This window comes from Mesitornis unicolor, unplaced genomic scaffold (assembly GCF_000695765.1).
Source record: "Mesitornis unicolor isolate BGI_N332 unplaced genomic scaffold, ASM69576v1 scaffold6811, whole genome shotgun sequence".
Classification (NCBI taxonomy): Eukaryota; Metazoa; Chordata; class Aves; order Mesitornithiformes; family Mesitornithidae; genus Mesitornis; species Mesitornis unicolor.
Window position 1 is genome coordinate 1 of NW_010161592.1, and position 22622 is coordinate 22622.

The 22622-nt window shown below is 47.1% G+C and overlaps 2 protein-coding genes across 2 annotated transcripts in view; one reads left to right on the forward strand and one right to left on the reverse strand.

The window, feature by feature from the left end:
* Positions 1-570: 570 nt before the first annotated feature.
* On the forward strand, positions 571-1859 carry ALKBH4 (alkB, alkylation repair homolog 4 (E. coli); the record flags this gene model as incomplete). The annotated part of the gene is made up of 2 exons (XM_010193363.1): positions 571-768; positions 1218-1859. Coding segments are annotated over 2 exons (840 nt in total), but the record flags the coding sequence as incomplete, so codon positions are not given.
* A 6311-nt stretch (positions 1860-8170) lies between these two features.
* The window catches only part of NF1 (neurofibromin 1), a gene marked incomplete at its 5' end in the record, with an annotated part of 65021 nt that continues 50569 nt past the window's right edge, over positions 8171-22622 (reverse strand). Inside the window, 19 exon segments of the mRNA XM_010193364.1 lie at positions 8171-8313; positions 9999-10215; positions 10338-10384; positions 11187-11329; positions 11931-12031; positions 12719-12846; positions 13538-13660; positions 14569-14726; positions 15536-15671; positions 16154-16285; positions 16848-16974; positions 17088-17228; positions 18157-18258; positions 18910-19024; positions 19118-19179; positions 19371-19585; positions 20715-20994; positions 21198-21338; positions 21864-22057. Coding sequence (XP_010191666.1) covers positions 8171-8313; positions 9999-10215; positions 10338-10384; positions 11187-11329; positions 11931-12031; positions 12719-12846; positions 13538-13660; positions 14569-14726; positions 15536-15671; positions 16154-16285; positions 16848-16974; positions 17088-17228; positions 18157-18258; positions 18910-19024; positions 19118-19179; positions 19371-19585; positions 20715-20994; positions 21198-21338; positions 21864-22057 — 2705 coding nt within the window.

A 22622-nucleotide genomic window follows, 5' to 3' on the forward strand; every position in this document is an offset into this window, starting at 1 on the left:
TGCGGGACCCCCCCGTGCCGGTAGAGGACCCCTCGGGGGGCTGCGGAGCCCCCCCAGGGCTGGCCCCGGCGGCCTCCCCGGGGCTGAAGGCGCCTGGATAACGTTAGGGGTGCACAAAGCAGCACCTGAGCCTCGTTCGTTAAGACAAGACAGGTTCGCTACAGCTCAGCCTCCTGGCCTCGGCGGTTTGTATCAACTTCCCTCATTCAACATTTATTGATGCGACAAATGCTCTCTACGGCCGACCTGGGGAACACCGACCATTAATCACCTTATGCGTTTGGCACGGAGGATCAGCTGTGCTCCCCTGCCTCAGCGGGATGAAGACGTTGCTAGGAAAGAGAAGATAATTGAAGCAAGCAGCACGGGAATGCTGGAGCTGTGAAAAAAGAGCAGGGAAGAGTTGTTCTCCAAAAGCAGCTGTAGTGTTTCTCATATCTGTAAGAATCCTGTGCAGACAGTTTTGCTGCCACAGCACCATGTTTGCAGGGATAAATCATGGAAACACCTTATCTTGATACGTTTCCCCCCCCCCATTGCGTTATTTCTTCTCCACTGTTATTTCCACAGGGGGAAGATAATTTCACTTACTGTCCAGCAACGGGCCTAGCTAGAGGAAAAGAGCACTCGGAATTTGCTGGCTGGGCATTTCCATTCCCAGGGGTGTTTCTGACGGAGGAGTTCATCAGCGAAGACGAAGAATCTGAGATCGTTGAACTGATGGATCGAGATGACTGGAAACCGTCACAGTCCGGCCGAAAGAAACAGGTGTGACTTTAGAAGCACTTTTGTTCTTAGATCCCTCTGGGAAAGGGAAGCTGGTTTCAGTTAAAGCACAGAACGTTCACGTGTTCCAATAAATCTTTTCCTTTGAAAGCTTTTCCTGAAATCAATTGCACGAATTGTGATTACAGTCAACTCCTCGCAAAAATAAAAGGTAGTTGTAACAAACCTTGATGTTGCGTGTTCAGGCATTGAAGTTCACACGATCTCCAAGTGAAAGAAGCAGGAGTTTTGTTTTTTACTTTACTGGTGAGAAAATTAATCCCTGAGAGGTCAGTGTAGCTGCACTGGGCCTTCTGCAACCTGGTGACCAGGTCGCTGGAGGAGATGAGGACTCAGACGTCCTGTGGGGATCACAGCCTCTCCAAAAAGACTTGGTCCAGATTTTTTCATAACATCAGCTGTCCCCCACTTTTTTTCTTGTTTCCCAACAGGACTATGGACCCAAAGTGAACTTCAAGAAACGACGGCTGAGAGCTGGCAGCTTTACCGGTTTGCCGAGTTTCAGTAAGAAGATTGTGGCGCAGATGAGGGCCTGCTCTGTCCTAGGTGGTTTCTTGCCTGTCGAACAGTGCAACCTGGACTATGTTCCAGACAGGGGTTCTGCCATCGACCCGCACTTCGACGACTGGTGGCTCTGGGGAGAGCGTCTGGTCAGCTTAAACTTGCTCTCAAAAACTGTGCTATCCATGTCTTGTGATTCGGAGGACAGCATCCAATTATTTCCCACCTCCAGGAAAGAAAACGGGGAATTAAGTCCCCCTGGATCTTTAACACAGACAGCAGCACGCAGCAATTCAGATGAAGAGGGAATCGACTGCACGTTAACCCCAAAGCTCGTTCCAAGTAGAGAGGTGACCGTGGCCGTTCACTTACCGCGACGGTCTCTGCTGGTGCTGTACGGCGACGCGCGGTACAGGTGGAAACACGCGATTTACCGCAGGCACATCGAGCATCGCCGAATCTGCGCCACGTTCAGGGAGCTGTCTGCAGAGTTCAGTGCCGGAGGAAGGCACGAGGACCTGGGTAAAGAGCTGCTGGACATAGCGCTTTCATTTCAAGGCAGACCAGTGTGATCAGCGAGAGGAAACCAGGACTGTATTTCCATAGGAAAATTGAAAAATAAAGTACTGAATTGTACAGCTCGGTTCATTTCTGAAGCGTGCGTAAGGAACCAGGTGTGTACAGAGAAAAGCTCAACCAAATGGAAAGCTAACAGAGGAGGGAGTGCAAGGAAGGAGTGAGCTGCTGTATTCATTAGCTGTCAAATGCAAAAAAAGCAAATAACGAGTTTTGAAATACTTAAACCAAGAAAGAAACTTAGACAATTAAACTGGGTATCAAACTGCCCTTGGCACAGCTTCGGCCAAGCCCTGCAGCCAATTTTTACCTTTCCTGGCCCATACCTGACTCTGTGCCGTAGGGACACAGCGATCTCGCTCACCTCAGGGCCTTTAGAGAGCAGCTCTCCAGGGCACGAGGGTAAGGAGACAGCGTAACACCCTGAGAACTAATTAAGGTAATTATCCTTTGCTGACGATTCGTGCTGTAACAGTGAGGGTTGCCCACAGACGCCGTGTGCGGCCTGGATCTTCTGGGATCAGTGGAGAGGCCGGTGCTGACTCTTCCTCAGCGGCTCCTGGGCACAGCGCAGCACAAAGCCTCACACAGGCCGCGTTATTTCCCCATCGTTTGTCCCCTCTGACCCCTGCTGTCCGCTCGCAGTAGCAGGAGGCTGATTTTGGGAATCAGCTGGGCAGCAGACTGCAGCACTGGTGGCTACCATTTTTTCTTCTGGGCACCTCCAGCAGCCAGGCTTGACTCACGCCTTGTACCAAAGCCTCGAGGAGTCAGGAGCTGCTCTGAGGACATCTGTGCTCCGAACAAACTTCTGCGCTCTTGACAACGAAGCTGTGCCGTGGCAGGAGTGTGCTCCTTTACCAACACAGAGGTGTCAGCAAAACCATCCAGCAATTAGGACACTGCCTGGTTTTGGTCGGTAAGGAAAGGGGGACACACTAAGTGTAGGGTTTTTTTGAAGGACAGGATGCTATGGGAAAAAAAAGACAGTTCAACAGGTCAGTGGGATTTTCCTCAACACGCAGTCAGTACTCATGGCTACTTAGAGCACTATCACTGAATATCCCTACAGGTGCCGTCATCACAGGGTTGTTTTCCTTTTTTCATTACTGCTTTGAAGAACAAACCCATACTTGTTTGAACAACTCACATCGTGGGAGATGTTATTCTACACTCTGTACCCACACAGCCCTGGGATTTGTTTTCCTTTGGGAGCTCGTTAAACATCGCAGCAGTCACTAAAGACACCGATGCTCCAAGACACATGGGATTCACACCCAAAAATCGTGACCTTCCGGCAAGGCCCAGCGCTGCTTTGAACCGGGACGGGCAGAAGCGCCCCACGGCCACGAGAGGTTGGCTGTAGCTTGCAGCTCTGCGGCACGAGGGCCAAATCCCATTTTGCCACCAGCACAAGGGTTCCTGGGAACGGGTTTGTCCTTGTAATGTTTGTGCACCTTTCTTTTGCAGTTTTTCAGTGAGCTTAAAAGGCTCCCATTAAGGGAATTACAAGTTTAGTGTGAATCTTCTGGGGTATCTAAAATAGGACTACTGTGAAGACTTCTTATTCCAAGTCAGGGGTACTTGGAAATAGTTACAACAGCTCAATATTTCGCTCAGGCCAGCGCTGCTATTTGCCATTTAGGATTAATAAAGTTTTCCTGTAAGTAAAAACATGCTCCTGAAATGTGAACCTGCACAAGTGCGGCCCTTCCATCCATGCAGTCCCTCCCGGCACCAGTGGCGCTGCCCGCACATCACTTTACTTCAGCTGAGCGGCCCTCGTAAGAGGTCTCTGCAGAAGTCACTGCAGTCACACTTCAATGTGTTTTCACACCCTTTGACGATTCACAAAGCCAGAATATAAGGACTTGCACATTTTTCATAGGAAAGTAATGTATTCCCCTAAAAAAACCCCAGATTTGATTAATAATTTGTCATAAAAGTTGCCTGACAGTTGAAACTTCAAGCATCTAAGCCAGAAAAGCTCAAATAGACAAATTATACTGAAATAGTCTTTAAAGACCAAGCAGCTGTTTTATTAAAATATTAAGTTTACATTTTAAAAAGAAATACTCAATTATTCAGTTACGATAATCCTATTGAAGTTGACGATAACGGGTTTCATTCTGCCCAAATTCTGCCCTCAGTCACCCACGGGCAATCGGCTTTGCCAGTATTTAGAGCTGTGCAGTATCCCCCACACAGACAGCTCTGTGACACGGGATTTCAACTCGGTTCTCATTTTCCCCAGAGAAAGGTGGGTTTCAGGTCTGGGACTGGGGCTGGACCCACAGGACCCATCCAAACCTGTCCCGAAACAGGACGATTGCAGCACGCGCCCCCCTCGCCCCGCAGCAGCGGTGAAGCAACGACCTCTGCACAACACCAGCGGGTTCAATTTACATTTTACTTCAAAAAAAAAAACAGGGAAAGTACATACATGAGGGGACAAGGGGGTGATCAGCAATGATCCGAAACCGGGTTTCTACCGTTTTTTTTCCCCACAGTTGCCAACTGCGTTTCCAGGGGCAGGGCCCTCGCCGGCTGTCGCGCGCTCGCTCACGAAAGGAACAGGATTGGGGATCAGGAAACGTTCCCGAAGCCGAGCCCCGAGCGGCAAATTAAGGTATCATACACAGTGCAGGTTTATCGTACACAGCGTTTGTTTTAAATGACGAAACGCAACAGCAGGGAGGAGGAGGAGGAGGAGGAGTTAACGGTTACTACCACTAGAATAATCAAATCTGTATGTTATACATATACAGCAACTAACTGCTTTACAAAAAAGCAAAATAATACAATATATTGTCACATGTATTTACAGTGTAGTAAATATACTTTTCTGTCAAATTTTACACAAAAACTATTTACAGGTGAATATACTGCGTTAAAAATAAAACAACGGTGGGACCAACACTAGAAGTGACTGTCGGTGGTAAGTCTGTCGCATAACAATAAGACGTGCTTCATTACAGCTGAAAAAATAAAAAAATTAACCTTAGGATGAAACAGAAAAAGCCCTAAAACCTACAACCCAGTTAGGAATAGAGCCCCGAAACGCTCCCAGGTGCTCAGTCCACAATACTTATTGGAAATGTTTCCTGTTCTCGGAAACCTCATGCACATTAAAGCAGAAACATCGGCATCAGTAACAGGTAGGTTATGCACTATTCAAATACTACTGAATTATCTTGAAGTCAGGGAAAATACAAACACAAACAAAAATGTTAATCACCGTTACAGGACGTAACTGGAGTGAGTGCGCGATGGGAAACGTGTTCTGGAACAGGGGCGTCAAACACGCGGTCCCCGTGACGTGGTCCATGCGTTAAAAACCTGCTCTGTCTGAATCTCGAGTTTTCATTTCCGAGCGCGCAGCCCCACAGCAGCGACCGCCCCCCGGGCTGCGGGGTGGGAGCTCAGAGCCATCCCCCCCCTCAGACCCGGCACCCGCCTGCGAGCACACACGGAGCGATGGGACGGGGGGGAAGCAGCTGGGCTGGGAGCAGAGAGCGGAGCCGGGAGGAGCGAGAACCGGGAAAGGATGGGAGAGAAAACGAAGGCAGAAGAACAGCAGCGGCTGTCACGGAGCAGGCTGACGGATGGGACAGTAAGGCACTGAACAACTAATTACTAACAGCAGTTTAATCACTGAAGAAAGGCCGTGCTTTCCCCTTGATCTAAGCACAAGGATTCCCAACAACTGGTACTGGGAGACAACGCGCCCGCTGAGGCGCACGTGGTCCTAAATTAAACCCTGGCCATCGACTGCAAGCACGCCCAGATTCAGCCCCCATGACCTAACGTGTTTGACACCCCTGCTCGAACAGAGTTCGGGTCCTCTCACTGAACCATGCAGTGAAAACATTAAAAGACTCCCCTTTCATTCGGGAAATGGAATAAATTCATTTTTGTTGACTGACTTTATGAAGATACCAGGTTTTTTTTCAGCTGGGACTGAGAGCCCGGAGTTGTTCTAGTTCCCACATGGAAGGTAATTTTAATGACTGTCCATTTGATTTCACATTACACGTATTTCAAAAGAATGCATTCATCCTAATTTAGGGACACTTTTTTTTATACAGGCAATGCAAAAGACTGCAAGAGTTGCTCTCAAATGCATCCGGTGCAAACAACACCGATTTGGCAGCCCATCTGGAATCACCATTTCCGCTTAAAGAAAATCTGCTCATAGGAGAAACAACTGACAGCTCTGTTTTCTAACAGCAAATCACCTTTACAAGGGATTCTCCCTTCCTCCTACCTACAAATCTCCAGGCTTCTGCAATTCATTGTCTTCAGCAAAACAGAAAGGGCTGGAATTTGCCTGACTCGGCCTGACCAAGGTGCTGAGGGACGACCCCATGTGCGAGGTGGGAAGGTTTGGGACCGGGGACCCGCACGGCAGCACCGGGGCGCGGGAGGCGGCGCTGCCCTGGGCCACGCTCAGCGCCAGCCGAGCAGCCCCTCCACAGCCCAGCACGGGGTCAGCGAGCGCAGCGCTGCTGCAGCTCCCCCACGGCCAAGGACAAGAGTTTGGGTAAGCGCACAGGTCTTTGTGTTTTCCAACATTTCTAGTTCCAGACCGCTAATCCCAGGTTTTCCTCTTGTTTTGGCAAACTATTTGCATATTAAGTTTGTGTTCATAGTTTTTCCAGGACTGTAAACAAATTAAAGAAATTAAATTGTTATTTTATGAATCAATACAATAAAGGTATTTTTATTTACATAAATGTTACATTGTTACTGCGTGGATACATGAGAATTATGTGCTATATCAATAAAATCTGAACACTTAGTTGTACCATTCTCTAACAATTTAGCTGTGGAGTTTGATTTACTGAAAGCCACGAGCAGAATTGCACTAGAGGATTTCATTTCATATAGTGGATGTGCTGTTTTTCCTGTAAAGCCTCTCTCAGACTTCGTTCCTAACACAGCCGGGGATGTGAACGCGGGAAGCTGGGCTGTCCCTCAGCAGCGCAGAGGCAGCCGCGCTGCCCCGTGGTCCCTTCCCCGCGCTCAGCCCGCGCAGGCAGCGCCCGCAGCCCCAGCGCCGTCGCCTCTCACCGACGCAGCAGCGCATCCTGGCAAGGCCTCGGTCACCGAGAGCGACGGCAGCCGACACATCCGCGACAGCAAGTTCAGTTTTGAGTAACCCCAAGTGCGGACCCTCCCCAGCTGCAGCCCCCGAGGGCTCCCCAGGCCGGGCCTGGCTGCGGGCGCCTGCGCCGACCGCAGGAATTGCACTGCAACCACCACACGTGAGCCGGGCTCAACGCAGTGTCAGTTATCTCTGAATTCATGTACCTGACGCAAACGTTTCTGGTTCTACATCGCTGCTCGGGCAGCACAAAAGCAGCTTTGCCAAACACCATCTCCCAGTGCTGGAAGTTAATTCCTCAGTTTCCCCTCCCTGCCCCGCTGGTTGTCCTGCCAGGGACTGCTCCGAGGTGCAAATGCCGGGGAGGGCTGAGCTAGAGTTTATGCTGAATAAAAGAAAGAAGCGGTAAATTTCGACATTGCTACAATGACAGCGTAATGGTCAGTTCTCGGCGATTTCCTTTCCACTGTACAACCTTTTTAGTGCAGTTAAAGTACAGCAAAACAAATCTGCTTTGGAAAAAAGCCAGTTTGTCCAGTCTGGTCCATACACAGTCCAAGTGTGCGAAGCTACGGTCTGGGGAATGAAAGAGACTCCTGCAGCCTCCTTGTCCTCTCAAATTTATTGCTAATTAATCTAATCCACCACCTCTGGTTAAACTCATCGTACTGCGGCTGTCATCAATTTCTTTTAAGTATGGTAAAAAAAAGTCCACAGCTAAAAATCTTACAGGTTTGAATTAAAAGCAGGATTTTACCAACTTCCCCCGCTCGTGAAGCCACTACCTCAAAAAAGTGTGCAAACAGGATTAAGGATTAACACTTTTCCTCAGAGGAGACCCGAACAAGGCAGACGACAGAAGCAGGGCAGAGCTGGCTACGGGAAATGGCTTTCGTATTTGGACAGACACGGCTCTGCAGCGTCACAGAGCCCGTCAGGATCTGCAGGGGCGGCTCAGAAACACTGCCTCGCATCGGGAACGGAAGGGAAATGAAGGCGTTACAATTCAGGCAATGTTTCGAGAGTTGATCGTCTGGCAACACGGCTGACAGGATGGGAACCTTAAAAATTAAGTGCAGCATCACAACTGGTGGAGGGCCCCTGGCGAGAGGCCCGCGTGTGTCAGTCAGTTTCCAAAAAAAAAAAAAAACCAAACAAACAAAAAACCAAACCAAAAAGAAAATAATTACAAAGGAACGGTCACACAATCTTTTTGATGCTGTGACGTTTGAAACTGCCGGCGCTTCGCTGCTTTTGCACTTGGCTGGCGGAGCCGTGGCGCATCCTCCCGCTGTTGGCGTGTCCGGCGGTGGGCGACAGCTCCACGTTCTCCTTGTCAATCCCTGGGGAGACACAAGGACCCGGGTTAACCCCACCGCTCCCGTGGACTCGGCCCTCAGGGACGGCTCCTGGGTGCCCTGGGGCTGGGCGAGCCACAAGGGACGCCCCCGATGCTGGGGTCAATGGTCTGGCCGGAGAGGGGGACATCGTGGTCCAAACAGCTCAGTTCTGCTGGCGGACGAGCGGCGGTGCGTTCAAAACAGCGACACAAACCAGCAGCGGCGCCGCCTGCCCGGGAAGCAGCCGCAGAGCTTGGTCATGAGGTGTTTTAAAAACGAGCGAGTGGTTTGCGGTAGCTGTCCTGTTTTGAGTCTACACAGACTGTCAGGCATCTTACAATACAACTCTAGAACACAGCATCGGTGTTTCAAGAACGTGATCTCCCCAGATTTAAACAATTTAAGCTGGCTTCTCATACTGGAAAAAAAGCGAGTTGCAATCACTGCATGAAATCAAAAAAGAAATCACTGTTCCCAAATTATTCAACCACAGAGCGCTCTGACTTCTGCTGCGCCTCTGCACGTGCCCCACCTCTGCAATCCTCATCAGACCGAACACAACACCGCACGCAGCATCTGTGAGCGAACTGATGCTCTGGAAGAGCAGAATTCTTGGCCAGAGCCAAGCACAGCCCACAGAGCTCACTGCAGGGACAGCAGAAACCAGCGAGCAGCACAGTGAGAAACCAAACCACCTCTAAATATTACACCTAAATACCAGTGGCTTCCACCCTTCCATCACCAAGGTGAGAAACAAAGCAGAAATAAAAGGCTGAGTGACTCCAGTGTTCAGAACTGCAGAGCTAAATCACCACTGAAGAGTTCTCTCGCTGTGTCATTTTCATGGCAAAGAAGAGGAAAGAATTCCCCCAGTATACGAGACACTAACCCAACACCACTTTAGGAAGAGAATTCATGAAGGTTTGACATTAATTCCATTGCCTTCCTACGTTTAATTTTCTCTACCTTATGCTTCATTTGCTATGCTGTGTAATTTTTCCTCTTTTTTTTTCCATGTTTCATCATGAAAAATCTGTGCTGCTAAATTTAACCTCTGCATTTCCCTGTGATTCCCTTCTCAAACCAGAAGGAATTGAGTGTGTTGATCCATTTACTGCCTCTGACACCAGCGTATTTCTGAACACTCTGAACTATTGCACTGGTACCTGCAGGAACACTTCTTTTTCCAAGGGAGAGTACGACCCCCGTACGCTGCTCCCTGCGAGCACTGGCCTTAAATCCTGCAGCCGACTGAAACCGAGCCCATCCACACACCCCCTTCCACAGCACTCTTCTGGGTTACTTTTCCAAATACGTGCTACCCTGTAGTGCCCACACAGGTGTTACTCACCTTGCAAAGTATCATTATTATATATTTGCATGTATTAATTTTCAAGGCTCCACTGCTGCGTGTGTTCCATATTAAGATGCAGCTGCTACTCGCTCTGAAGCACTCAGTGCTGCTTCCTTCACGTACAGCGCCCTGGAACACAGCTTCTGTGCTGGACAACACCCAGCATCTGAAGGAGCAGCGTAACAGCTTGGCAAACACTTAACATTCATTTGACTCGAGAACCTATGATGTTGGGTGCGTAAACACCTCTGAAGAGAGCAGAGGGCTGAGTGGCTACCGACCCGGTCAACCCAGTCCGCTCCCGTCCCCGCGTCGTCCCCGAGCGGGCACTGACCTGGGGAGTGCTGGGACGTGGCGAGCGAGGTCATGGAGTTGGAGAGGTTGAGGTTCGCGGTGATGCTGAGCTGGCTCTGCACCGCGGGGGGATACGGAGACGTGGGCGTCAGGAGCGACTCCTCGCTGGCTTCCTCGTCGATCCCAGGCAGGTACGTGTCGATCAGGGCGTCCAGGAACTTCACGATGAGCTCGGCGTAGTCTGGGATCTGCGTTTGCTGTGGGCGATGGGGAAAGGGGAAAAGAAAGCCTGGGTCTTTTCTGTCAATGTGAGCTTTGCCCCAGGACAGAAAACGACAGCAAAACGCTCATGAACTTATCCCTAGTGCAGTGCTCTTACCTTGGAAAATGGGCCAGCAAACCTCCACAAGCCATTAAATCCAAAACCTACAAGAACAAAGTGGACGTTACCACAGAAGCACAGTTCTCCAGTGCCAGCTCAGCTGGGGAGCACAGGCAGCACAGCACCTGGTTTGCTTGGGCACAGAAATCAGATATTTTGGTCCGGAGACGCAACACTCAGTGTTTGTCCAAACCACGTACAACAAAATGACGGCGTTTTAATTTGTGTCTGAAACACAGAAGTTGTGAAAACCTCCGAACCGTCATCGAGAAATTCCTGATGCTACTGTAGATCGATCTAGCACGTGAATACACATCTCCTTGAAAAATTCTGCCAACGTTTCAGCTTTTCTCAACCGTCACCTGTTTGTTATGGATCTTCCTGGAAAGTGATTGATTAAGGACTATAAAAATATTTAGGTTTTAAGTGTTCAAGTGTCACATGAAAGTGTGCTTGGGCACCAAAAAACAACTGTTAGTCTACGGAATTTACCAGTAATTGAATCAACCCCTAACTTACACGGTTAACTTCAACCTGATCGTTTCTCACTGCCACTCCTGTCTGGTATTTCTTTAAGCTGGTCAGTGGAAACAGAATACTGAGTTTCAGCTTCTTTTTACTCACGCAGACGAGGTAACACTTCTGGTACCTGAGATCTGCACAACTGCAGCAGCCAGTTTGAACGTTCACACCAGCAGGGCTTTCACCATACGCGTACTCTTATTTTTGGGAGAAACGCCACACGAGTGCCTGACTGTTCTGTCAGGGCTGCGATCCTGAAACGTGTTCAGTAGTAAATCTAACCTAAAGTACAGCAGGTTTTTTAAAAATGTGAAGTATATTTACTCTGCAGGTAAGAGGTTTGGTACTGGGGTGGAGACTCTTCATGGTAGACAACGCTCTGAACAATCCCATGGATCGGATTCAACAGATTTGGATCCTGGCACAGCGATAAAAGGGTGTTGATCTTGGAATCCAATAAATTATGCCTGAAGAAAAGAGAAGTGGCTTATTTTCTGTTCATTAAATAAAATAAAACTGCAGTTCCCAACCAACTTTAGCGAACAAGTTACGGTGAACTTATCTTGAACTGCGCTTTAAACCAGTTCTGATATGCGCTTGGGGTACTAAAAAACCTGAGTCTGACCGAGGCGAAATAATATTGAAGAGACAGGATCTATTGATTGCAAAGGTACACGAACACATCACAATGGAACTGGATTCTCCCAGCACTGACCAAGCCAAAGCCGTGCTCGGTCGCCAGCCCAGGCCGACAGCTTTCGGAAGGCGCCGCTGGCTGCGCGGGCTCCCTGACATCGACGGCCGGAGCCTCCCACGCTCCACAACCTCCAGGCCAATCTGCTGCTGCCGAGGGGCACCTGCAGCTGCGGGGCTGAGGACGCCTCTTCCAGCGAGAACATTTTATCGTTTACCACAGGGGAAAAGGGCGATCCTCAAACCGCTGCAGGCATTTGTCTCCACAAGCCACGGAGATGGCAGCTCGTCACCTCCACACGAGTCAGATCTCACACGGGCTCGCCCTGCTCCAGAGACCACCCACAGCCAAGGTACGGAGGCTGAGCTACTTACACAACGGGAAAGACTTTTGGGAAGACAACACTGGCTTCTGCCAAATACTCGTAGAGGATCCGCTGGTCAAACTCATCAGTAGTGTACTTCACTAACGTCGCCTGTCGCAATGCAAAGGATTACGTTAGCACGCTGTCACTTCACCGGAGTACTTACAGGCTGTTGTTGGTGCAGCTTTAAGACTTCTAAATAGCAGAAAGCAGCGTTACAAAAGATTAATTTATGTCCTCTGTGGACATGAATCAAGTTATCTTACATGTATGTGGGAAACAATAAAAACAGCTGCTAATAACTTCTGCTTTGGCAAAAAAACCAGGCAGTTTCTGACACAAGTGGGCAACCGAGTCTTTCTGAACTGTATCAGGAATGGCAGCTGTACTGGTACGTCTGAAGAAAGCACCGTCACACCGTACCTCTATTACTAGTTAACAGCTTTTAACCTGAATTCTTCTGGGATTCCAACAATTTTCACTCCTTAACTTTTAAAGTGCAATATATTAACATCCTTTAATTAGATAAAATTAGTTTGTGATTAAAATCTGCCAGGGAAGAAGGACAATTGTTGGAACAGCATAATGAAAATTCGGTATCTGCTCTCAAAGAGCACGGAGATACATTTCTAAAAGTGATTCCTGGAAAGCTGGAGGAACAGCAACTACAGAAGAGACCTGCACACCACAGGGGTTCTGATCCACGTGAGTTTAAAACGCTGCAAGGAACACGCACGCTGCTTCGGAAGAGAAGAGAACGTCAGAAAAGAACAGACAACACACAGAAAGAAAGCTTACAAGAACTGTAAGCAGCAGTGCTTGAATTTTGGGGTCAGTCAGGACTTCTTCATCCAGGAGCACATTTGACTCGGAAACAGAAACTTTTCGAAGATGCGGGTGTTGCTGCGGTGAAATTCTCTGGGTTTCTGCCAGACAGAAAAAAGAGCAACTCATCCAAAGCAAGAGAAACCCAAAGCAAACAGAATCAGCTCTGGCACCACCGATTCGGTCATATGCAGAGTTCACCAGCCTTTTCATCAGGTATAAAAGCAACAGCTATGCTCTAGTACTACCAGCAGCGCTAGACCACTACATGGGATGTGTCATCGAATGGCAACAACAACCCCAATTTCCTGGTGGTGAAATACAGGCCCAGGGGTGGTGAGGACCATGCTGGGGTCAGGCCGGAGGCTGCTGGGTACAGCAGAACCCCCCTGGTCTTGCATTGCAATTGGGGTGGGGCGCAGGAAGCAGATGTGGGGGAGATGAAGAGAGGCATTCCAGGCATTGGGTCACGGCCCAGCTCCTGCAGAAATCTGCAGCGAGGGCTTACGCACTTCTGTAAAGCCAGATTGTGTTCATTTAATTTAACTCCTGTATGCACTACTTCATAGCTGTCCTTTATTCTGCACCTGCAGCCTGAGCAACTCTGACTCAGGCCGCAGCTGCTCGTGATGTGGAAGCCTGCGCTCTCCAGAAGCCACTGTTAAAGAGATTTCTCCCTTACCTTGTAGTAACCTGGGCAAATAAACATTGAATTTAGAAATAATCCTTTGTATATGTATACAAAGCATTTATAATTAGTATTAGTCTTAAAATGTTAGTCCTGTTTCTCACCCATTTCATAATCATTTTCGGCTACTCTCCTCATTTTGGGAGGCGTTGTGATTCCAGATTCCATGTCTTGCCTTTTAGGAGCCTTTGTGTCCGATATCAAATGGTCAAAACTTTTCCTTGTACCTAAAAACAATTTATCAGGCGATTAAAAACATTACACCTACATCCACATTCTATCTATTTCTGATTTCCTGGCCAAGCTGCTCTCCTATCTACAACGTCTTGGTAGGAATCTGGGGACATTTTCATCATTTTCAGGGATGGCAGAGAAAATACGATCACACCATGCCGCTCTCCATCACAGTTTCCAAAATGCTTCACAATACTGATGAGGAAAGCATGCGATTTATTCAAATGTGTAGGCTGGGGGCATGCTATGGTTTCCTGGTCAACACATCACATCGAGTAAGCATGCCAAAATGTGATTACTGAAAAGGAAGCAGTAATAGGGTTGTCATGAAAGAAACGCCCCTCTTCTCCCATGTGTACCATACAATGTACAAGGGTAACCACGAGTTATGCCAAGCAGCTCATCTTGTTTCTGCGAGGTTCGGACTCTGCTTGTGAGCACGATGCACTGAGAAGCCATGGATCATAATCAGATTGCTTCCAAAACACCTCGAGTGTTTTGGGACCATCTCTTCTAGCAGAAGATGGGGCACTCATTACAGTGGCTAGGCTAAGGTGTTCGTTCAGCTTCTTGGCTTTGCTGAAAAAGGGCTGGTGGCAGAAAATTGGCACTATGACCCTTTAGTATTTGGAATAGCTTTTTTCCTTCCTTTTTTGGTTCTTTTTTCTCCGCTCCAACATGCACATTGTGAGTGTCACCCCTGCTTCCCGATCCAAAGACCCAAGTTAGCGCTCCTGAACCGCGCAACGATCTCTAATTTGTGTTTCGTACAAACCACAGGCATTCCTCGGAATCGGGAATAAGCACTGAAGGGTCAGAATAAACACAAGCAGAACTTTTCTGCAGTAACGCTTCCTGAGGGATGCTGTAGACACATTAGTAAATTAGTTATCTTAATAACCTAGAAGCTTTTTAGTGTTCGCTTGTGAAGGCTGCCCCATGTCCAAACTCATGGATTTTCGCGTGCGAGGGCTTATCTGTCCCACTGTGGGGTAGCTGGCAGCCAGGTGTCTGTCTGAGCCCTTCGGTGACGACCACGGCTGATTCTCCTTTAGTGTCCTGCAAGGGCAGAGGAACTGGATGAAGAACATCTCTGAAACCGTGCCCATTTCAGCATACATTTCTCAACCAGCCAAACCATCCTTTATTAAACCCACCTTTCCTAACAGATTACTCCCCCAAATACACGTATTACAAAATAGCAATTACTTTGCTTGCAAAAACGTCTGAGGTAGCGATAACGAACAACCTGGTGTGAATGCAGCGATAAAGCGACGAAAAGAACACAGGCGAATCAGCCTATGAGGCAAGGTGAGGGATTTTAAATAATCAGCTGTTCCACGCGGGTGCTAAAACGAGAGCTACTGAGCCTGCTGAGAGGAACTGGCTCTCCACGTCACTTCTAGGTTCATTTCTTAGCTCATCTCTGTGGCTGCTTACAGAAAGGCTTAAAGGTGCCAAGATTTTCCAGTGACATGGACCAAGTGATTACTCAGTACAGGCCTTGAAGCTTGGAAAAGGACAAACAAAACTTTCTGCTAAAATAGAAATGAAAAGTGAGGTGAGATCAGGTCTTGTAGAAATCGGTTAGCAAAGAGTTTAAGAACCTCCAAAGCAGTTAAGCTCTGAAATTGCTTTATGGATCTCAAAATTACATCTATAGGAATTAGATTCCCAAATTTCTCTGATTCTGATGACAGTATCACAGTATAAGTAGCGTATTGGTCTGGAACCAGTAACGGAACATTAACCTAGCTTTGTGAATGTGGGGTTCAGCTTCCAAGATACCACAGGTCACCTTTAGATAACTTACTAAAGTAAAGATACATTGAAATTTGGATAACTTGTCAGAAAGTTGGACAACCAACCTATAGCTAGTGTCACTGTGATGGATGGGGTATGTATCCATAGGAACATTTTCCATCGAAACGTCCGTCAACAGGAGAGACTTCCTATGCTTCAGGCTGCAGCGGCTTCGGACTTCCTCAGATACTGTCAGCAAAGCTGAAAAGTCAAAGCAAGCTGACGTGAGCTTTTCACAGTAGGAGTACACGGAAGAGTGTAAGCAACATTCCCTCAATTTCATTTTGTCATTTAGTATAAATGTAGTTACAACGTACTGAAACGTATGGATCAAGAGTACGTTCATTAAGAACTGTATTTCCCAGCCAGTTACAACTGGATAACTTAAACATGGTCACATTGCTGGAGCACCAGGAGTCTGAGTGCCCAAGGAACACCCTCAAACCAAGAAACCCTCATCCTCCCAGAGGTATTTTCCCAGTTTCCCAGCAGCCCCGTGCTGGAAAACCTCCAGGCCACGAGCAGCTGTAGCCGATGGACCCCAGCCCAGCCTCGCAGCCATCTCCAGTTGCAAGGTTCCTTTACACTGGTACAACTTTATCAACCTAAACCTGTAAGAATTCCCACAAGAATCCATTCCTTTTCAGTCAGCACCAATGTAAAACGACGTCTGTGTATTGTACCTGCTAGGTAAGCCACGCTCTGGGTGTTCACCTCAAATTTGTCACAGTTCCTATGTTTGTTGACCAGAGCCAGTAGTGTGTGTAAAATCCTTACTGTCCTTGCTACTGTGGTCGGAGAAGGATGCCTGTATCCTGAGAAATGAGGTTAAGAAACAAATCCTGTGTTTATTTTTTAATGCATTAATACTTTGAAAACATATATAAATATTTCCCAGCACATTTTCTCAGGAAATTCAAGTACATGGTAAGGAAGCACAATGCCAGCAGAAACTGCATGTTCAAAACTAATTATTTTCTGTCCCTCCCCCAAGAATCACACCATTTCAAATCTCTGTACATGTATTATATCTATTATGTCTCAAATCAATCTTCCAAAAGAAACAGTGAGCCTGAACACAGGCAAACATAGAGAAGGACAGCATTCTTGGAGGAAGCAGTAAAGAACTGCAGCAAACGAAGGCACACATCCTGGGGTAGTTAAGAATTTATATCATGAGATATAAAGACCTTCACAGGACACGTCTATGGGAAACCTGGCAAAGTCCTTGACTCAAAGAACATTTAATTCTGTATCTATTCTGTAATCCAAGTTACTTAAAATCCACCACCCATCCTTTCCCCTTTATCCCTGGACTTGTTTCTGTTTCTGAATTCAGAGCGCTCATCCCCACTGGACAGCAATAAGGACTGTTACCTTTCAGGAGGTGTCCCACTAGTGCGAAGTTAAAGTTGGAGTTGAAGTTCAGCCCAACAAAATGATCCATCTGCTTGCAGTGCCATTCGAGGGGTCTCCTGATCTCCATGAACACCTCTTCTGGGCTCTGACCCGGAAAAAATGAAATACAGAAGCACCTCATTGAAAGGCACTCACTGGATCTCGAGTGGTTTTTTCCTAAGGGGTGACATGAGGGTAATTTTCAGAGGGCTTCCTCACCTTGTCATTGAACACCCGGAGGCTGTCCAAGGTGTGCAGGTTCTGCTCGAGCAGCGCTGTTCCTGCCGAGTACAAGTTCACTTCATCCAACTGCAGCACGGCCATGGCCACCCAGAACAGGGCCTTGTGCATAGGGGAGTCCTATGGGGAAAGCAGAGACCCACGGTTGCACTTCCAGTCAGCTCCAGTAAGGACACACAGGACTTGACCCGGGGTTCTGCACACTCATTGCTGCCTTCCTGCAGCCAGCGCTGTCCTCAGCCACATCCCGTCCAACACCACACATGTTCAGGGGAGCCTCTCTCTACCCTTAATGCACTTCACAGTGCACTTTTTCCCCCCAAGCCATTCCTTCTCTCTTATGTCCCTTCCCTTGCTCACAGAAATGCCGGATGCGTATTGCCCTGTACCTACAGCAGGCTGCACGGAAATGTGCCTCCTGTTACCAATTCGAGGGCGTCCATTGAAAATGGATGGCAATTCTGCACATTGGCCAGGCAATTCCTTCTCCAAATCAAAAAAGCATGCAAGCAGGAACTGGCATTCAACAAATCCCGGGTCTCTCAAGCAGCAGTTTTTTCTAGGAACAGTTTTATTCACGAGCAGTAAATCCAGGAGGCTCTCTGTGAACTGCCCATTGGTGTGCTGGTCAAACCACGAGCCTGACAGCAACGTGCAGACGGCTGGGTACCAAATCAGGTAACACCAACACTCACTACAAAGCCACGACTGGAAAAGCAGGGACTGGCAATCACACATTTGAAAGCCAAGACCAAAACTCTTGGGAAGAACAAGGGCTGCCTGTGGTACGAGCCCTGCCTGTGCTGCTGTGGCCCAGCCAGGCGAGCAGGACAGGACAGGGCGCTCCAGGGTGGCTTTAAAGCTCTGCACGGGTCCCCCCCAGACATCAGATGCGTTTCCCGTCTGCAGCGCTTTCGAGCGTGAGTCATAGCAGTGAAGTGTGAACTTCAAATACCACAGACACTTGTACCTTTGAGATTATACCCATAACTGTAGTTTTCATTTACAAAACATACTCTCTGTTTACTCTACAAATCCAGTCGTTTACCTTATTAAGAAGAGGCTGCAGCTTGGTGAGTGCTATAACCGTAGCTTCTATTAGAACTTGGCTATTGTAATTATCAGGGCCTTTTAAACAGCTCTCAAGTCCCTTTTTGTAGGAAAGAGAAAAAAGAGTAACTAAAAGTAAAACCGTAATTAGAATTTGCTTTGTGCAAAAGATCAAAGCTCTAAACAATAATCGTTGCTCTCAATCAGTTTACAAAGCTTGAGCTCATTTTAAACCAATTCTCAAGGACTTTTACAAACGAAGATTTCCACAGAAGTGACACACGTATTGCTGAATGGGTATTAAAATGTAAGGGTGCGGAGGGCTGCAAGAATTAGGGACTCGCTCGTTTACTGTTCATGCTGTTCAGTTAAAGTTCACGTCCCTAAAACTCTACTTAAAAGGAAACTTATTTAGCACACAGGTTACTTGCTATGGAACGCAACCTTCTTTAGAAAATCCGGAACGTCACTGCCAATCTGCTTCAAAGTCCTCTTCTATAAATGCCCTGCTCTTCACTGCACTCACTTTTAACACATGAGATGATTAACTTCCTTTAAAAAAAGGAAGTTGTGAATCATGTGCATGCAGCTAAATGCCTTAACAGAAAATGTCTCTTTTATTTAAATACTGACTTCTGGATAGATCTCGGTGACTCAGATTTTAAACTTAATATTGAAAGCCACTCTAGAAGTCGCAGCGCCGATGAAACTTATTGCTACCAAATCAATGTAAGGTCCAGGGGTCTATCACCTTGCTCAGAATTCGGATGATTTGTTTTATCTGTCCATGAGACACACGTTTACTTATACAGCCGAAGACAACGAGTGCTCTGGGCTGCAGGGATGGGTTGTACTGGAAGGCAAACCTGTGAAGAAACAGAGCACACGGGATTAGACACACACACAACAAATGGGCTGCACAGCACAGGCAGGGGTTACGTGTGTGAATGACCACGTACTTTTGAGCTAGTTCAGTCCACTGGTCCAGCCACTTGCACGTTGGGATATCCCTCATACAAGCCTAAAAAGAATCACATTGTTTGAGGTCAAGTAACATTATGAAAAAGTAGGGTTAGTTTATTCTCAGAAGTCAGGGACTTCATTTGCTACCACATGACGGGAAGGCACGTCTCTCTGCGCTGCCTGGCTGCAGAAAGCGCCAGCAGTGCCCCTGGCCCTCAAGGATGGTTTCTTTGGGTTCAAACCACGCACCTCCATGATCTCCAGCAAAGCTTCAGTGACAGTTTCCAGCGAGGTCAGTGCAAAAGTCTCCCTCTCGTAGGAGCCAGGCGAGAAGGACCTGTCACGATAGCTGGATCGGAAGGCAATGACTGCGGCTGATTTCACTTTGCTGATTCCAAACAGCAAATAAAATTTGGGCAGAGAGAACTCGGTCAAGCTCAGCCTTAAAACTTGCTTGGTCTCCTCTGTTGAAGAAATTATTACATATTCAATTTAAAGCACTGAAATCCAATCCCTATTTCCCAACGCTCTCAGGCTGACCCTCCCATGAATACAAGAGCAGACAATCAACACTCCCAACACCATTTCCTTTCTGCTTCTCCCAGAGTGTGCCCCAAGGACTGTGGTCTGTCACAGAGACTGCTGGAAGCAGCACCAGGAAGATGTGAGCTAAAAGTGGGCAGGAAGAAAATTCCTTAAAAATGTGGTGCTGTGAGACTGCTCCTCGCACTGGTTCAGAAAATGGAAACCCGGAGAGTTCCTGCTTTGAAAAACCAGCAGCACTGAGAGTTCAAACAGGAATCAAACTGGTTTTGGCTTTGGCACCAAAGTGAAGCAAGCCACTTCAATCAGGAGAAAATGACGGCCCTGCTGCTACCGTGGGGTATTTTTACGATTTTGAACTCGCATTTTATTTCGGTGTGCTTCGTTGTTTAAACAGGAAGCCTTGTCTTTGTGCGTCAAAGCAAAGCTTTTCTTTATATATCATGTGTGTATGTATTCACACACTTTCTCAGTGTATGTATATAGACTAAAAATGAGCTTTCAGATACTTTAAAAAAAAGATTATCTAAACTTTTCACTTATTTCTGTACAAAACCTAGCCCAGTTTGTCACTACTTCTGTGGTAAGAAGCGACAGCTACGTATTTGCTAACACAAATATTTGAGGACTGCTAAAACACAGCAGAACGCCTGTTTTAACGCTATAGTTTCACGATTCCCTTATGTGATTGATATTTTTGTTACTGCATTATGCAACCGAAGATGCACATCAGGCAGTTTTAGCACGGACGAATTTTCTCCTGTCTCTGCATAACAGGAACCCACCACTGGTACCTTCTTCTCCTTCTCCAAACCGCGTCACACAAACAATTCACATTCTGCACCTGCTCTACGCCAGACAGCAATGGTTTAATGCTGTATTTGTTGTAGATCCTCATTCTCACACATCCTCATTCTGATCTGTACGCCAGCTGTATTACAACACGGCGCTTCCCAAATCCCAGAATAGTTTAAAGACAACTCAAATATTTTTTAAACAAACTAAGGAGCAATCAGCTTAACTGAAAATCGGGAAAAAAACCCAACTTACCACTGAAGTGAAGCTGTGAACAAGTGCAAAGGGAATGAATGATGTTGATGACGAGACCGTGAGTGGAAGCTCGAAGAGAGAGGGGCCCAGTGGCCACCAGCAGCGTGACGACGTGGAAGAGGTAGGGGAGGTGGGCTGCCACGTCCAGGGAGTTGTTGAAGGAGAGCATCAGCATGTAACGGGCCAGGATGGCGATGTCGTCCCACATCAGGTGCTGCTCCAGGGTGGGGGTGGGAGAGAGGCACGTCTTGTCGATGATTTTACACATCCTGCCAATCACCTGCGAAAAACAAATGAAGGACAGAGCTCAAAAAGTCAGTGAAAGCCATTTCAGTTTAACACTGGAATTATTCTACTGCTTGGAACCTATTTTATCATGGTTTTTGCACTACTGCCCATACTGAGCAATCACAAAGCATCTCAGTGTCACGTTGTTCTGTAAGTTGGAATTATTACATAAAAGGAAATTAAGAGGGAACTCACTTTGCTTGACACCAGTTTCACATTTCCAGAAGCAAGCGCTACAGCTGTGTCTGCCATAACCTCAGCTTTTATGGACCCCAGGCCCCCGGTGGCACTGGTCTTGATGAAACTGTCCAGCACCACATCGAGGAGATCGGTTATCTGTTGGAGAAAATAAAAGGATCGGTCAGATTAACTTCACTTTCCACAGTAAAACCTTTTAAATAAGCAATCACTCATCATTTTTCAGCTGAAGATAAATAGAAGCATTGGTTGTAGTGATTTGTTACCCTTCTGGAAAAGAGCCCAGTGTAACTTTTAGAAGTGTAAAGCTGAATTCCATCAGGGTTTCCTCCAGTGCTTCAGGACTGTGAAGAACCTACAATTTAGTTTGTATTATTATTTTTACTTTATTTCCCATTTTAAAATATTCATAAAACGCTGAACTCAGTAAGAAGGAACTGAAGTGGAGGAAAAAATGTACTTCCAAGAAAATAAGCAAGATCTCATCTGTCAAAGGCTTTGCTCAGGGCACCAGTCATGCGTTAATACACAGTCCAGTAAAACAACTCTCTTGTCATGTTAAAAAAAACCACATTTAATATATGCAGGTAAGAATCAAATCTGCCCAAGTGCCCAGAGAGCTCCAAACGTAACCAACCGCAATCAATTATGCAGGATTTGTACCTGTCCAAGACTTCCCCATATCTTGGCCTGAATGGAAGGATACATCTGCTTCTCGTTGATTGTCATCGTGATGAGCTTATCCAGAATGGCCGTGACCCGCTGGCGCTTGGCGTCGTCGTTGTGTTTGCAGAACCGCACCAGGTTGGACAGCCAGGGCGTCATGTACTCCAGACAGAGATGTTTCAGCTCAATACCTGCAATCAGAACTCTCTTTGTAACACAGAACCAGCACTGGCCTCTACTTATAACTAAATGTTTATTTCTGAGCACTTTTCCATTCAGTTTTGTTGTCTAAAATCATTACTGTCAGTACTGGGCAAACAGACAAGCTTCAAAAAGAAACAGACTCCAATAACGAATCCAAGAAACGCCTGCAGGAATCTGGCAGGGAGATGTTGGCATTTTAATACCTTACTAAGAGATAGGACACAAAGATGTGCAGATCTGGTATCAGGCAGGACTACTTAAGAGAACTGCTTTTTAATCCTGACAGTGCACCCTAAACATCTTCCAACAGTGAGGTCAGAGCTGTGTAAAGGAACAGATCAGAGAAGCAGAGCAACAGAACCAGATTTACAACTGAGAGATGTAATCAATCTGGTAAGACTAATTTGCATACGACTAAAGAACCCTGAAACTCTCTTCTTGAGTTCAAAACTTCACTGTTATGGACCTCAAATTTTGATTTTTGGGTCTCCAATATTTTCTACTTCTGGTGAATTCCTAAGAGCCTGATTGAGATTTATCTGAAGTACTCAC